The 16,522-nt window shown below is 32.7% G+C and overlaps 1 protein-coding gene across 1 annotated transcript in view; it reads right to left on the bottom strand.

Moving 5' to 3' along the window:
* Positions 1 to 16,522, bottom strand: part of Smp_144130 (septate junction protein) — a gene marked incomplete at its 3' end in the record, with an annotated part of 40,720 nt that overhangs the window by 12,442 nt on the left and 11,756 nt on the right. The window contains exons 2-5 of the mRNA XM_018795074.1: positions 8,840 to 9,093; positions 5,505 to 5,721; positions 4,380 to 4,550; positions 716 to 844 (exon numbers count right to left, since the gene is read on the bottom strand). Of these exons, the coding sequence (XP_018649423.1) occupies positions 716 to 844; positions 4,380 to 4,550; positions 5,505 to 5,721; positions 8,840 to 9,093 (771 nt within the window). The remainder of the gene's footprint in view (positions 1 to 715; positions 845 to 4,379; positions 4,551 to 5,504; positions 5,722 to 8,839; positions 9,094 to 16,522) is intronic.

Genomic DNA, 16,522 nt, shown 5'->3' with positions numbered 1-16,522 from the left:
GTCTTGATCACGAATAACTTTTTCGTTGCTATCAAAACAAATCCAACAATTACGCTTATTTTATATAGTTGAGATCATGAGTCAATTGAAGCTAGATCGCCATGGAAAACCTGGAAGCACTGAACGGCTGTTTCGTCCTATCGTGGGACTAGTGACTGGCTTCAAGAGGTATTTTCTGGAGTTCTAGTGAGAAACAGTGACCAGTGGAGTTCAACCAGGTCTGTTGTGAGATAGTAACTCATTGGAGACATTGATGGATGTGTCGCTCAATTTCGTGAACCGGTTGAAGTTAGACATTAACGCCATTGGATGCCGGCTCAGTGGTCTATGGGTTAAGCGCTCAAACGGGAAAGTGATAGGTCTTGGGTTTGAGGCTCGCGAGGCGGGATCGTAGATGCGCACTGCTGAGGAGTCCCACAATAAGACGAAACGGCCGTCCGGTACTTCCAGGTTTTCCATAATGGTCTAGCTTCAATTGACTCATGATCTCAAATATATAAAATTACTAAAATCTTCACAAAACCCCCTTCTGAAAATTACGCTTATATTTAAACTTTTGATTTTATACTTTCTGTTAATAATACTGTGTTTATTCTGTCAGGCGAATGAGAGATCTTTATTTTACAGTTTCGAAAATATTTCAAAGTAAAGTCGATGGAATACTTAAAATCTAATTTTTCTAACAAACATGTATAAACATACATTTATTACTTACATCTTACATCGAGCTCTATTACACGCCATGTGTTTTCTTTTAGCCCATTTTGTGCCAAACATTTATAAGTTCCTTGCAGATCACGAGTTATATTTGAAATAATTAATTGATTCGGTTTAATTACGAATCCTTTAGGTAAAATGTAACAATATAATGAAAACACAAAATCTTATCAAGTAAATGCATTTAGTTAAGTTTCAAATATTACTCATCAATAATATAAACAATTTTATTACAGTATAATGTTTTTGGGAACTGTTGGGTTTTACTGAGATCATGAACCGATCAATGTTGGTCATCATCAAAAACCTGGAAGACGGTCGAGCAATATCGTGGATTGATTGGGGTTAGGCATTACCACCGTGGGATGCCGTCCGGCTCAGTGGTCTAAATTTTAAGAGTCTGTGTATGAGACCGTAGGTCATGGGTTTGAGTCTCGCTTAAGGGATTGTGGGTACGCACTACAGAGAAATCCTGTACTGGGACGAAAAAGCCATCCAGAGCTTCCAGTGTTTCAGTGGTGGTCTAAGATTGATCGGTTCATGATCTTAATGAAGTTGTACTACATATGGAGGACAGAAGATCAATGACTTTAGAATTAAGCACACAAAGTATCTTTTGTAAATGCCCTAAATTATTTGTTGAAATTAATCGAATGTGTATTGATAATTTAATTATCTATTAATCATAATTACTGAAAATGATACGAATTACTTATTTATGTCTTAAGAGATACTCCAATTAATCATACATATATTTTAATTCAAAGCTAGCTATAAATCACCTCTAACTAGTTTTCAAAAAGTACATATCATATCTCCCAGTTTATGTTAGATCAGCTGTATTAGATGAGAGATTATATTTTTTGTATTTAATCAAATCAACCTACGAGGATAGCCATAGAGTCTTTAAAGAAACCATTTGGTTTTCAGTGTAATTTGTAGTTTCGAAATAGAAATTCGAAAAAATAAATTAGACTTTTGAAACTTTTCTTATACAATTCTATACTTATAATAGTTCGTATTCACGATAGATATGTCCGGTAGATTAAATTCTGAAGATTGTTAACAACTGAAACAACTACACCTTAGTTTTTACAGATTGCATGTCAACACTTTTTTAAGAGTCAGATATTAGTTTTTGTTGATAAGACATTATATAATATAATAAGACTGGAAAACTAATTTATATATTTAACTGAATTATGATTATAATTCGATAGAGTATTCTGTAGTAAGGACAGTAATAAATTTTATCCTTGCCATGAATGCTATAATGTCAATGGAGCTTTATAGCAGTGACAAATTAAAAGCATTGGACATTTTTAAGTATTTGAAGTAACTAGTAGGAACATCTGAATGTTGATAAGATTATATCCTTTGGATTTGACGATGAAGTCTAAACTACAAACAAAGCAATGAAATATTTGATGTTATGAGTACACTTCGCAGCCAATCAAATGAATCCAGATGTGGGATTATTTATCAATGTTCGTTAAGACACTGAATACAAGATTCATTGTCCTCAATGGTGTATATTAATCACGTCTTTAATGTTTAGTAGTTTTGTTCCTGCTGACTCAAAAAAGACAATTGATAATCGATAGACACTTTACAGTTCGTTGAAACCATTTTCCAACTTTTACATACAAACAAATAGTAGAATTGTATTCAGATCAATTAAAATGAATCACCAATATCAATCTGTAAACAGTTATCCACAAAACAACTAACATTTGTTTTCCCTTACCATCCAGATAAATCGCAATTTTCACTTCTAAACTTAGCTGAATATAACTTCACCCCATTGCACAAGCAGGTGGCTATCAGGACTCAGTAGCTAAGTAGATAATGTGATGGCGTTTGAAGCGAAAGGTACTGGGTTCGAGTCCCTGAGTGAACATCAACTCTGAGATGCAGGTACATCGAGCTGACGAGTCCCAAATAGGACGAAACGCGCGTCCTGGATTCTACTGCTACCCACTATCCATCTTTGCTTATAAAGCTTGTGACTTCAGGTAATATCGAGGCAGTCCGTATAGGATGCACATATACCAATAAGAGACTGATCAATTACAGTCCAAAATAACAATGGGAAGATGCAGGTAAACAACGACAAGTGAATTAGCTACTACTTATGTTTTATATTCTTAATGAAAAATGAATTTTTCGAATGTAATGATAATCTGGACTGTAATAAACAAATATATACTATATGTGAAAACAATAATATATTTAAATATTTCACATTTAAATAAACAATGGATGTGTATATGTTAATACACCACTAATTTCTTTTGATATTTAATCAGGAATACATTGTTAGTGATAATTAGATTATGAAGTAAAGCAAACAATAATGTTCATAACTTTGTAAATCTCTTATTATTGAACAATTCATAAGTACATTTATAATTTATTTATCAAATATCGGCCAAATCAAAATGTGGCATCAGTTCATGAAGTCACTAACTCCTGGTCTGAACCATGTTGATAGATGAAGACTACTTGGTTAAGATCCGCGAGACTATAGTAACCAATGGTTGGAGACTATGGGTGACACAGGTCAGAATCAATCACAATGGTGTGAGTGTATACACTCTTTGTCTTTCCTTAAACTGTGAGATTAAAGTTGCTTTATGCCTTTATTTCTACGAACTAATTCTTTCTACCTGTATTATTATATCCTTATATTCAATCTTTCTTTTATATATTACTACCATTGAAGTAACTACTATGAATTTGGTGTTCATCTTGTTGTGCAACTTTGACCTATATGTGCCTGGTCTTGCTGTAGTGAACAAAACACTAATCGGGACAATCGAATGTATTTAAGCACAAATTACAGACTATCTTACCAAATTCTGATAACCATACAGTAAACAGTTAATTTGCAAAATAATAATCAATTGTCTCAATCTTGACTGTTCCTTCTGCAAATATCAGTCCATCTTCTCTGATTTCATTGTTCATGCAATTTCATACCGATTGCGCTTCGTTCCTGTTCTTTCATTATCGATCTTCTGCCAAAATACATTCTATGTCTGACCATCACCATATACTACTTATGTGGATATAAGTAGACCACACTACATTACGTTACAGCCGTCTGACTATCAAATATCTAATTACCATACTATACTTCATTCATTTTGATCAACTAACAATAATTCAATCTGTTGTTAGTATTTGACATATGTTTTGTATGAATGCCATGTTTACTGGCCTTGCTTGATGTCTGTTATTTCAACTCTACATTATTAGATTCTGTTTCATTTCTATTCAGTAAGTTAATTCTACTAATATAATTATGGGATGGATCAGTGAAACTATGGACATAAATATTGAATAATGATTCAAATCAAATTATACCTTTTAATAATCATATTAATGTATATTTCATTTAGTTGACATGTAATAATGGTATCATATATTTAGTCAATTATTATTCATGATTAAATAAAATTTGGAATAGTGTCGAATATTTAGGTTACTATGGAAATATAAACGGGAAAGTATGTTTCTCATATTGTCCATTAACTTTCAATACAACTTTCTTTCAGACTCTTATCAATGGAAACTATGATTAATCTTGAACTAATTTATACAGAAAGAAAGTAGATAGAAATTATTATGTATGGTGTATTAAAAAAGGTTTGTCTTACTTTTATCAGTTGCTTCATATATTCTGTATTGACGCCCTTCTTTCGGTGTTAAATACCAAGTAATAATAGGTTCTGGTACTCCCCAAGCTTTACACTGTAAGATAACAGCCTCACCTTCATGTGCTATTACTCTTGTAGGGCTGGAACTATTTTCAGAAATAACCGGAGGTACTATGAAAATAAAGAGTAAATGATATATTTTATTCAGTACTTATAGTTCTGCTGAAGTAATACAATTGTATATGAATGTGTGTAATGGAAGTATCATGTAAATATCAGGTTTACGTACATTTCTGGATCTCTAACAGACCTATAATAGTTTTTTTTACTAAGTAAGAGACTTATTTCGGAACTGATGATAATTAATAGACAGATAACCGAGAACTACTATATATGGTTATATCTGTTATGTAGTGTAAATGTTTTTAAAGTTTGAAATTCAGTAATTTTGAAAATATATCAATAAAATCCAGTGAAGAAAGTATACTCATAACCACGCTATTCAATAGATACAAGTAATCACAGGTCACTGGATGAGCTAGGTCATAAGTGAAGAATGAAAGATGTACGGGTCTTGCCATGTTTTAAAAATGGTAGTGTACAGGATAATGAAGTATTAAAAATACTTCAAATTCGTACTTGTATTATGAGAGTTGGATACTTATTTTCTGAAAAGGTAAAAAATGGCTACTGAAATTGATTGCTCAACATTTATTGTGACAGGAAGTTAGTTATTTTCAAACAAAAGTATCTGAATCTCGTATAGACTTAGTTACCGTCGAAGAGACTATGTTATATGAAGAGAAACGAAATTATACATTGAGTGTATTTTATGGGATTCATAGCTTTCTAAGGGAGTTCATCGTTTATCTCCATTTAGTGTGATCTCATCCATACAGAAAAGCGAATGTCTAGTTCTTTCTAACAAATTATTGGTTTTTGTAACCCTTCATTCTGATTGGTTACCAAGGGTGGGATAGTAAGTTCTGAGGTTATCATTAAAGTATGATTGTAGGAATTTATCTAGAAATCTATGAAACACTTCGATTTAAAATTACTAAAAATCTTTTCTCATATTATCAAATGCAATTTAGTCACTAAATAATTTAATATACTAAAGCTTACCAAGTACATTGAGGTAAACACGTTGTTTATAAACCGTTTGACCATTTGAATATAAGCATACATATTCACCTTCATCCGTTCTTTGAACATGGTCAATACGAAGATCAAGTATTGTCTGATCAAACGATGACATATCTAGTATGTACCGAGTATCTGGATGAAGTCGTCTGTTATTATGAATAAGATATTCATTGGTTTTAGTTCTTTTCCATAAAAGCTGTACAAATAAGTTATACAAATATAAGAATTACTTCTTGAATAGAATCATAATTTTTAAGCAATACATCATTTAAACCATCCACTGTGTTAAGTAATTAAAGGCATATCAAGTAATGATTTTTTTAAAAACTAGCTAAAAATAACTCATATATACCCAATGATTAGTGAACAGAGATATTGAATAGAAAACTCAAAAACATTCATAATTTTAATATGGGAACCTAATAGTTGAGGAACTATGTATCTTATAGACAAATTAAGATATTGTCGGACTTTCAAGAAGCTAACTCCATTAGCAACATGTCAAGTTACAATGAGTAATTTAAAATTTCATGAATTTTACGATACTATTTTATGATAAGCTGAAATCAAAACAGCATGAGAACTTCGAATCTTATTATTATTTATTTATTTAAATACATAAATATTGGTACAAACGGGCACCAGATATATATGAGCTACAAAAATCTCATTGGATTTGTGTGAGGGCTGTGATACTGCCCAGATGCCCAAACTGAAACAGGTGGTTTTCTTAGGGGGCCACACCCGGAGCCTTTGACCTAAAGGTCTGATCCACAAGGCAGTGGAGCATCGTGAGGAGATGCAGTAGCATGGTAGTCGGTGACCAACAATCGATTCATACGCCATTTGTTCCTTCAGGATAATGGAGCCCATGTACACCATCGGTTTGTAATCAGGGTTTTCCAACTCCCCTAGGTGAACTTTCCGTGTCCACGAACCCGGTTAATGCGCCGGATATTCGCTTTTCGTCCTCTCAATTTCGTAAACAGCAGTAATGCCACGAGAAGGCAGTGAGTAGGATTTCCCTGACAGAGATTATATATGCGTGATTATGCGAGAGCATTTCGAGAGGGAGAGCGGACTCTCTTCACTCTCAGCCGTACCAGGGCATTTGGGGGCAAATCTTATTACGTTAGTATTGTTTCATTGTTAAAAATCACACTATGAACTGCATAGTTCCTGTTTTAGAAATAAGTTGTAATCCTAATCTACTAATATATTTATATCTATACTTTTCAGTCATCAGAGTATTTCAGTGTTAATAGCTTATCTGCTTAACTCCAGAAGTAAATTCATATGTGTATAACTATTGTTTGTATGTTAGAAACTTTAATTTCGATTTCATTTTCCCATTAATTATATTTACCATTATATTTGAAGTGTTATTACAAATGTGGAAAAGTATTTATATGATTATTATTCTTATTTGTTAGGTGTTGGATAAGTGTTCTTGAATTGTATACATAAAGATTATTATCTGGTTAAGTGAAAAAAACTACTCAATTATATTAGTAGTATAAATACTGAACACATTATAATGATATTTATTTTGTAATTCATTTTTGATTAAATAAATTGAATTCCCTTGTTTATATGTATATCCATTTAATATTGTTGAGTTAAAAACGATCTATCAACAGTATTTAGATTAGGAATATGTTATTTTTTTGATCACTATAAGTTGAACATTTATTTGAATACATGGTATTAAGTAAGTAAGAAAATTCGTATCTCCAAAAAAACGGTCAAATAATTACAGTATTATCTTAATATTTTTGTTTAGCTGACTTAAAGACTTTTATATAAATTCCAGTTAAACTAAGGGAGGCCGTCTAGTGCTTCCAGGTTTTCAATGGTGGTCGAACATTGATGGTCGCGAAATATCGTGGACTGTTTGAGGTTAGATATTAACATCGTTAGATGCCAGCCGGCTTAGTGGTCTGGAGGTTAGGCGTTCGCACGCGAGACCGAAGGTCCTGGGTTCGAGTCCCGCAGGCGAAATCGTGGGTGCGCACTGTTGAGGAGTTCGATACTAGGATAGAACGGCCGTTCAGTGCTCGCGCGTTTCCAGTGGTGATCTGACATCGACCCATTTATGATATCAACTACTTTTATAAAATTTCAAGAGCATATTCTTCTTTCATATGAATAAATGAATATGCTATTGGGACCAATCGTTATACCTTGACAACTTAAAGCTACCTAGAATAAATCGAATTTTTATCAATGACCGATAATTTTCATTTTGTTTACACTGTCGCGTGTTCATCCATGAAAGATATTTCGTTGAAATTTAGAATCTTATTTGGCTGGTAGTGACAAGGTGGCTAGAGAGATTAATGGCCAATATCATAAATGAATAATCTCTTAGTCTGTAATTGATATATTCTACTTTTATTGAAAATTCAATCACAATCAAAGCAATGATTTTATGGTGCGAATCACTAAGGAGATTAAAAGTGTGTTCAAGAAATCCTGAAGAAAAGTCTATTTTTCTGTCTCAAACAATGTACATAATCGCCCAATGTAAACCATTTGAATTTACTTTCACACAAATACGTTTACATTATATTAGAATGTAAACGCAGGTAGATTTTTAGATTAGAGAAGTATATACCTACTATAATTTTGAGGTATATTTCAAAATACCTGACTTCTATGATCCTCAAGATACTTAACTTTTGCAAATATCCACTGTAGGAGTTCAAATCAAAATTGTTTAAAAAGCCATCAGATATCAGTGAATAGTGAACAGCTCTGATCAAAGAATTTTGGAAACTCTTATCTGCAAATACATTTATTTTTCGTCATTTATTTCCATTTTTTGAAATTTCAAGAAAATTGTAAGAACGTTGAGGCTTGCTTCTGTCGTTTCAATGATTTACGCTACATTTGTTCAGAGTCTAGTAAACTGTTTCAGACTTTGAAAACAAAAGATGAGTCTGCTTTATATAGAATCCTTATAGTTGTTTGGAGAAAGCATAGATGTAGTCATCTGTCAGTGTTTTTCTGTGGCTACTAATCCCGTTTTTTTTTTCATTTTTCCTATTAACTATTTCTCAGTCACAAATCTGTATTATTTGTTTCTACCATTCGGTATTTAATAAAAAAGCTGTCAGTCAGTAAAATTTTGCGTTAGATTTCCAAAAAAATTATGTGAATAGTTACAATGATAAATAAAGTAACGATAGCACAGGATTTCAATGATAGCATCAAAGTTTTGTCGCATTACCCATTAACAATCATTTCGATCAATACTTATATATTACACGTAGAAATACAAAACATATTCATGACATAATGAATGGACTTACAGTTCCTTTAGTATTCTCGTCTATACCATTTTCTGTCAATAATTTTTTATCTGGACGACATGTTAGTAAAGCTGTATTATTTAATACAGCTTTGATTTTTATGATATCATTTTGATCGGATTCAATTAGATCTCCACGCCTGTGTAATGATTGTGATTTGAGGGAATTGGACAGTTTTGATTTATTCAGTCGTTTAACTTTCATTGTTTCAGTTATATAATCAGATGGGTTAGCAAATGGATTAACTTGCAGTACTATTGTGAAGATAAAACAATAACAAGAAAAGAATTATTGAAAACGACTAATCAAAAGTAATTATTGATTAATACAGGTTCTTTTATAAATAATTAACCACTGAGTGGTTGCCAACGTCATATTTGTATATTCCTTAGTGCTAACCGAGTTGTACCACTGAAGTTGTGATATGGACATTGTTCCAAATGACCTATTGTTTCATGTGCCACGTTAAGATGTAAGGCGGGTAGATAGTGTCAGCAAGAAACACTGAACCTAAGTTTCTTAATGAGCGGTTCATGTTAATAGGACGTTCTGGCTGAGTCTCAAATAGTTTGGTAGCAACGTCTCAGACTATGAGGTTGGGTTACGCGTGTTCGAATATTATTGAGAGCATAACCTCCCGAAAGATCGTAGGCTTGTCGTGTGGACAACCGCCCACAATCATGAAAGTTAGGTCCAGATTTTTTTACCAACTGATCACTTAATACATTTTTTCAATTTAAATAATGAACTGATCTTATCTATACAACAACTAATAATCAGAAAGTATTGAACAGCTATTTTTTCCTAGTATGAGGCTACCGATGCAGGCATCTCATCGAGGACCGGACCGAAGACCTTCGGTAAACCAAGCGAACTCAAAACCTGTAGACCACTGAGTCGGCGTCTAATGGTTTTCAGTTGCAATCAAGTTAATATCACTTCGTGGTTTAAACTACAAAGACTCAGATATTTCCACAAACTCCCCAGTACTAATATTATTTTCAGGTAAAGTTAAGCCAATATCATGAAATCTAAAATGAGACTAAATAAGAGGCTTTCGATGGATAGATTTCCAAACAAGTAAGAAATTGTTCCCGAGAAAGGATCTGTACAAGGTGATTTAAGTGATCATATCTGAATATTATTTATTTTTTAGATCCTCGTTAGATACCTACAGCCTAACCAGGATAACATTAGTTGATAGAACACACGGACCTACTTACTATTCACCAACTATTCAAAGTAGTCTTAGAATTAAAGTCAGTGATGAGAAAGAAGCAGATCGACAAAAAAATAATGAATTCATATTATTTTTAGTGTTTTTTTGTTCCTATCTAATAAAAACTTATAAAGTAAGATCCTCAAACACAACACGGAGAACACCAACCCAATCACACTTGATGGTGAAGCTCTCGAGGATGTGGAAACTTGCATGCCTGGACAGCATCATCGATGAACAAACAGGATCTAATGCGGTAGAATAAAAGAATTGTTCCATATCGTTGGTTGATATTAAGTGTCTTAAGTTATCAGCAATTCATTCGTTAGTATCACTAATACATCACCCAAATTCTTATTATTTATGTACTCGGGAAAAATTTGAAGCTAGCTTTCATAATCTACACCTAAATAGCATCATATCGACTCCAATGACTTCTTTTAAAACCCAAGGTACAACTAAAAGTTAGGTCACAACTTTCTGACATGAAATAGTACATCTGAGCTTGATTTATTGTTACTAACCATCAGTGAATTATTTCTGTAGTGTATGATGAGACTGATGCTTTTCTAGTTATCCAAAACTGTACAACTCATCAGCTATAAAGGATTCAACTACTGTGCTACTCGGAATTTATATATCCAACGTTATGATTGGGTTATTTACGTTAACTGATCAAGAAAAAGCACGATATAAATTGTTGTTTCGTTTTTGGTAGTAACTAAAATGAATTAATTAAATATCGGTTTGTTTAATAGGATGAGTGACTGAATGCTACAGTTCGTTCCGTTCGAATTTAAAAAGTCCAAAGGAACCTTTAGACCAGTAACAGGGTTAGAACACGATAATGTTTTGTCAACTAATCATTAATTGACATTTAAAAACCTTGTATTCTATAAAATCCAAGTGTTACTTTGATTACCTATAAATATCCAACTGGAGGAACTGTGTATATTATCTAAGTGAGTGGTTTGTAGTTTTTATAATATATTGACAGGTAAAATTTTCAAAGCAAACCAAAGATGAACAGTAATAGCTTAGCATCTCGTATTTGTTTGGAAACTAAATCACAAGAATCAGATTCAAGCCTTACGTTCATACCATACGTAATCTTTAAGATAATCTGATTTACCATATGCATTTGGTTTGTTGAATTGATCCCATGGTTGATTTATAATCTAAAACACATAAAGCGAATCTTTCCTATAGCTTTTTGTGTGGTAATTAACTTGTTAAAGTTGAATAAATAAATTATCCATATCATTTGACAAACTTGTATCTTATTGAAGAGTAATGGTCATATATTACTGAGAATTTTTGGAAGTAATATCTTTGAAAACATCTATCAAAATGAATTATAAATGTTTAAAATTTATAAAGAAGATTGGTGAAGTTTTGGAAGTAACTTTGATAATCAACTTATTATTGGTTCTACTTTGAAACAGTTCATAGATTGGTAAACATACATTCAGAGTTAGAATTCAATTTTCTACATTTTTAAACTGAACTCTTATTAGGACACGAAAAAACCTTTATTCAATCTCATTAGTTACTAGCTGAGGCTTTTTGCTTCATTAGGATTTTAATAGTTTCACCTTATAGAAAATCATTATTGATCACACGAATAGTTTCGTGATCTGATCTAAAATTTAATGCTTTGAGTTTATAAATAATATTCGATAATTTTATTGTTTGATTATATTTCCTTATAAAAGCTTGGACCAGATTGCCAGACGAAACGATGAATTTACTTCAAATTCATTCGCTGAAATTTTACAGGTACACTCTTAGTCCTTAATGTCTCACATCAATTCAGCTCCCAAATACTGTGAAACCAAATTTCAACGAAAGTTCTTACACAATATTCTATCTCTTTAAAAACACCTAGATTAATTAATAGAATTCATTTTCCATTTAAACCACTGACATTTAGTTCCAAAAGAGTATAGTCTCGTCAGTATACATATATGTTATGGGTAAATTAAATCAATTTAGGGTGTTGTCTAGATGACAGGAAATTATCATATTATAAAACAACCTTAACTACGAACTAATCTTGTAATTCTAATCTAAGTTATTATGATTGAACAAGATTCTTTATCACAATTACCATATTCTAGACTGTCTATTACACAACAATTGGCGACTGTTTAGACAAGGTATACAAAATTCATTTGAATAAATAACTTCTCCCTAAGTGGAACTTATTATTCAAACTAGACAATCAAGGAAATGATTAGATAAACAAGTTTGTAAAATAAACAAGTTAAAAACTTAAAATATACAATCACGTGGGACCCGAACCTATGACCTTCGGTCTCGCGCGCGTACGCTTAACCTCTAGACCATTGAGCAAGATCATGGATGCGTACCTTTGAGGAGTCCAATACTAGAACGAAACGATCATCCAATACTTCCAGGTTTTCATTGGTGGTCTAACACCGTTGCATTTGTGATATCAATCTAAATTCAACAATTTCCACAACCCTATATTGATATTCGACTTTAATTATTATCTTTTTTTTTACCTAATTATTCTGTTTATACTAGCTGTTTCTTGATCGACAAATAACATGATAAATTTTTTGTATTTTAAATTTTCATAAACTAGGAGAGTTAATTTTTCAGATAGTATATATCTCAATCTTTATAAAAATACGGTGAACATACTGAAGAGATCCAACTGCCTACATTGAGAAACATTGGGTAACTTAAAAGTTTGGATTAGCTCAATTGTTCTAGATTCAAATGTTGTTCCATCTGTTGTCTCTGTTTTGAAACACAAACTATTGCAATCAAATAGTCACTTAGAGCCTATTACATAATTATTTAATTCATGACTTATTCACGTTATCTTAATTATTTATACATAAAATTCTTTGATTTTCAGATTTATGATTCTGGTTTTAGGCTTAGAGAACAATATCATTTCTTTAGACAGAAAGGTTTCACAAGCATTATATGCAAAGATGTATAGTGGCTAGCAGTTGAATCCAGGACGCGCGTTTCATCCTATTTGGGACTTGTCTGTTGGATGTACCTGCATCTCGCTAGTCACTATCCATCTTTGCTTATAATGCTTGTGAATTAAGGTTGCATCGAGGCAATATGCACAGTATGCACACATGCCAATAAGAGACTGATCAATTGCAGTCCTAAACATCAATGGGAACATTCAACTAAACAGTACCAAGTGAATATAATTGTTTCACGTTGTCGGATAAACAATTAAACATGGTAAATGGTTTTTTCATATAGATTTGAGCTGTTAATTTTTTCTAAGTAGCAAGAAACAACGAAATTAGGTAACAAAAAAGAAATTATATTGGCGATAACATTATTAGAAATTAAAGTGAATACAGAAAACAATTTGTAAAATAACATTTAGTTCACTTCTATTTTATGATAGTCCAATTCTAATATCTAACTGAAGACAATTGTATATTTTTTTATTTGTAAGCATGAGTCAATTGAAGCTAGACCACTAAGGAAAACCTGGAAGCACTGGATGGCCGTTTCGTCCTATTGTGGGACTCCTCAGCAGTGCGCATCCATATCTTTTGGCTTAGATTGACAGTTAGCAGATTTATGAAGAGACAACACAAATGAGTCTACCATATCTTCTCTTTTTTTTCATGAGGCAATTAAAAGATAAAAAATTTACATTGACAGTGAAAGTTTGTGGATTTATAACCTGCTTAACATCTTTCGTTTACAACTAAAAACTTATCATCAGCACTAACTCTGTAATGGTTTTATTAGTTGTCAGATCGGCTGTTTATAATCATTTTATTTTACAGACATTTTATAACTATATGCCAACTATAAAGTAAACTAGATATTACTTAAGCGCCAAGCACTCATTGCCTAATATGTCAATCATCAATCAAGTCTCTTGTGATGTTATCAGTCAGTGGAACACCATTTAAGCAAGCAAAATAATTAACTTCCTCAAACTTGAAAATTATCACATAAATTGCTCATCGTTACTAGCTTAATGAGATTGGATATCTCACTGAAGCTCGGTGAGCTTGTGAATTATCGACTGTATCTTTAGAGCGAATTTGTAACAAAATGACAGGAGAACATTGGCATAAGTCTACAAACTGATAAAATTGATCGAACTTGAAAGAAGTTTAGTTTAGCTCTTAGTAGCTTAGTTGTTTAACCATGGAAGCAACAGAGCTCCACCTTTAGTGGTTAAATACTCAACAGGTATAGTCTGGTTAAAGTTGAAAGTGTATCACTGTTTTTTGCAGTGTTCCGAAGTTAGGTTAGGTGACTTTTGAAATAATAAAAGACAGTTGAATAAAGATGATGTACTAGTAACTCAAGATTTTTATTGTATTACTTTTTTAAGGGGAAAACATTATGTGAGCGGAGCTGAGGTTTAGTCTATGAAACCGATGCAAATGCATCTGAAATTTTGACAAATTAAATATAAATCATCAGTGTGGAGTTGTAGAGGTCGTTAAGTTATTGGTTGAAATCATGAACGATGAATGTTAGACCACTACTGAAGACCTGGAAGCCGTGACCAGTGAAGCTAATGCATGTCAGGTAGAGATAGGTATCTACGTCAGACAATGGTAGATGGTCGTGTATTAATTGAAATTAAACATCAACGCCGTCTGATGTCGGACTTGTCAGTGGTCTAGAGGTCAACGTCCGTGCGTGAGACGAAAGGTCCTGCGTTCGAGTCCCGCTTGCAGGGTCGTGGATTCGCAGTGCTGAGGAGTCTTATACTAGGGTGGAACGGCCGTCCAGTGCCTCCTGGTTATCAATGGTGGTCTAACATTCATTGGTTCATGATCCCAATCAAATATAAGTTCTTACATAAAAAGAAATAAGTGTCGAACTAGTTTGAGCAGGAGTGGTCCTGGTAAGGTAAACGCAAGGCAACAACGATTAGTAAAGTTACACACTACTAGTACAAACTATTTGAATCACTGAAGGATATTTTTGTACTGTCTCAAAAATTCAACTGTCCATTGATTCTAAATTTCAGCTTGAGTCTTATACGGACGTACGTGTGAATTTATACCCATTCTTTTTTGCAATATGAAACTTGTAATGTTGACTATTTCTGCCTGGCCTAATATATTTATTCGCTGAGATTCTAGTGGAAAGCTATAATATCCGAATTGAGGTGGAAGGTGCTTTACTACAAATTAACTGAATTTTAAAATGGGTACATTTTCTTACTGGTAGTTCAGTAGTCTCGGAAACGTACTATTCTGAGCTCAGCCCAATTTAGAGCTGTTACTGTCAACTTCTGAAAAGCATCAAACTAACACGCAGTAGTTATTTTAATTTTTGTGGTTTTCAATTGATATCACATTTCTAGTTCTTAGTCAAGACTATACATAAAAATTGACTGATCACTCATCAACAACCAAAGTTATTTTCGTCCAGTTCTTCTTTGCGCTGATCGCATTCTATTGACCAAGTTTCGATGTAGCAACTAGTCTTAGTAACTGAACATCATGTACGATATGTAGAGATCTTGGGTCGTTGGAAGTAGTCTTCTGGGAATCCTAATGGGTACACTGTAACTTGATCGATAAGATTCAAGGATCAAAAACCTGGCATTGATTACTCCTCCATAATCGATTAATTTCAAACACCTTAATCCTATAGCAGCTTAGTCGTAATCCGAATAGGTTAGTGACAACATCTTAGATTGTAAAGTTGAATGATACGGGTTTAAATCCTACAAGAACAGTCATTTTACACGAAATCATAGTTATTCCATGTTGATGGGTCGCAAATGGCACATGAACTGGATAAAGAAGAGCTTCCTGTAGATTACCATTAATCACCTAACATTATATTCAAAGGTACATTAAATATAAAATAAATTTCATATACATCAATGAAAAGATTCAAACAAACGATACTAATTGAATTCAAATTTCACCCCATTGCACAATCAAGTGGCTATCAGGACTCAGCAGCTAAGTGGATAACGCGAAGGCGTTTGAAGTGAACGTCACTGGGTTCGAGTCCCAGAGTGAACATCAACTCTGAGATGCAGGTACATCCAGCTGATGAGACCCAAATAGGACGAAACGAGAATCCTGGATTCCACTGCTAGCCACTATCCATCTTTTATTTAGTCTGTTTCAAATGTTTATAATAAGATTTTGGTTGATTCTTAAATCCTCATTTCTCCTTTTTTTAAAAATGTAAATAATACTACTGATTTAACAACAGATAAATGTTAATTGTTCAACTCGATATTGTAGAAACAAAAAATAACTAAACACAGATTTAAATTAGTTGATGTTATTGTAATCAAAGAATGATGTTCATCTCTCTCATTAAAATTATCTTATATAAGATCCTATTTCACATAGACACATAGAAACAAACATAAATTAAAGGATATACCAACTTTTTCTTTTTATCCATTATGGATTGTCATCTTTTTAAATTAAGATTTTTAAATCAGATTATTAAAA

The sequence above is a fragment of the Schistosoma mansoni genome, chromosome 1 (genome assembly GCF_000237925.1).
Source record: "Schistosoma mansoni strain Puerto Rico chromosome 1, complete genome".
Lineage (NCBI taxonomy): Eukaryota > Metazoa > Platyhelminthes > Trematoda > Strigeidida > Schistosomatidae > Schistosoma > Schistosoma mansoni.
The sequence above is the reverse complement of the archived record's forward strand: the minus strand, read 5'-3'. Positions and strand labels throughout refer to the sequence as shown.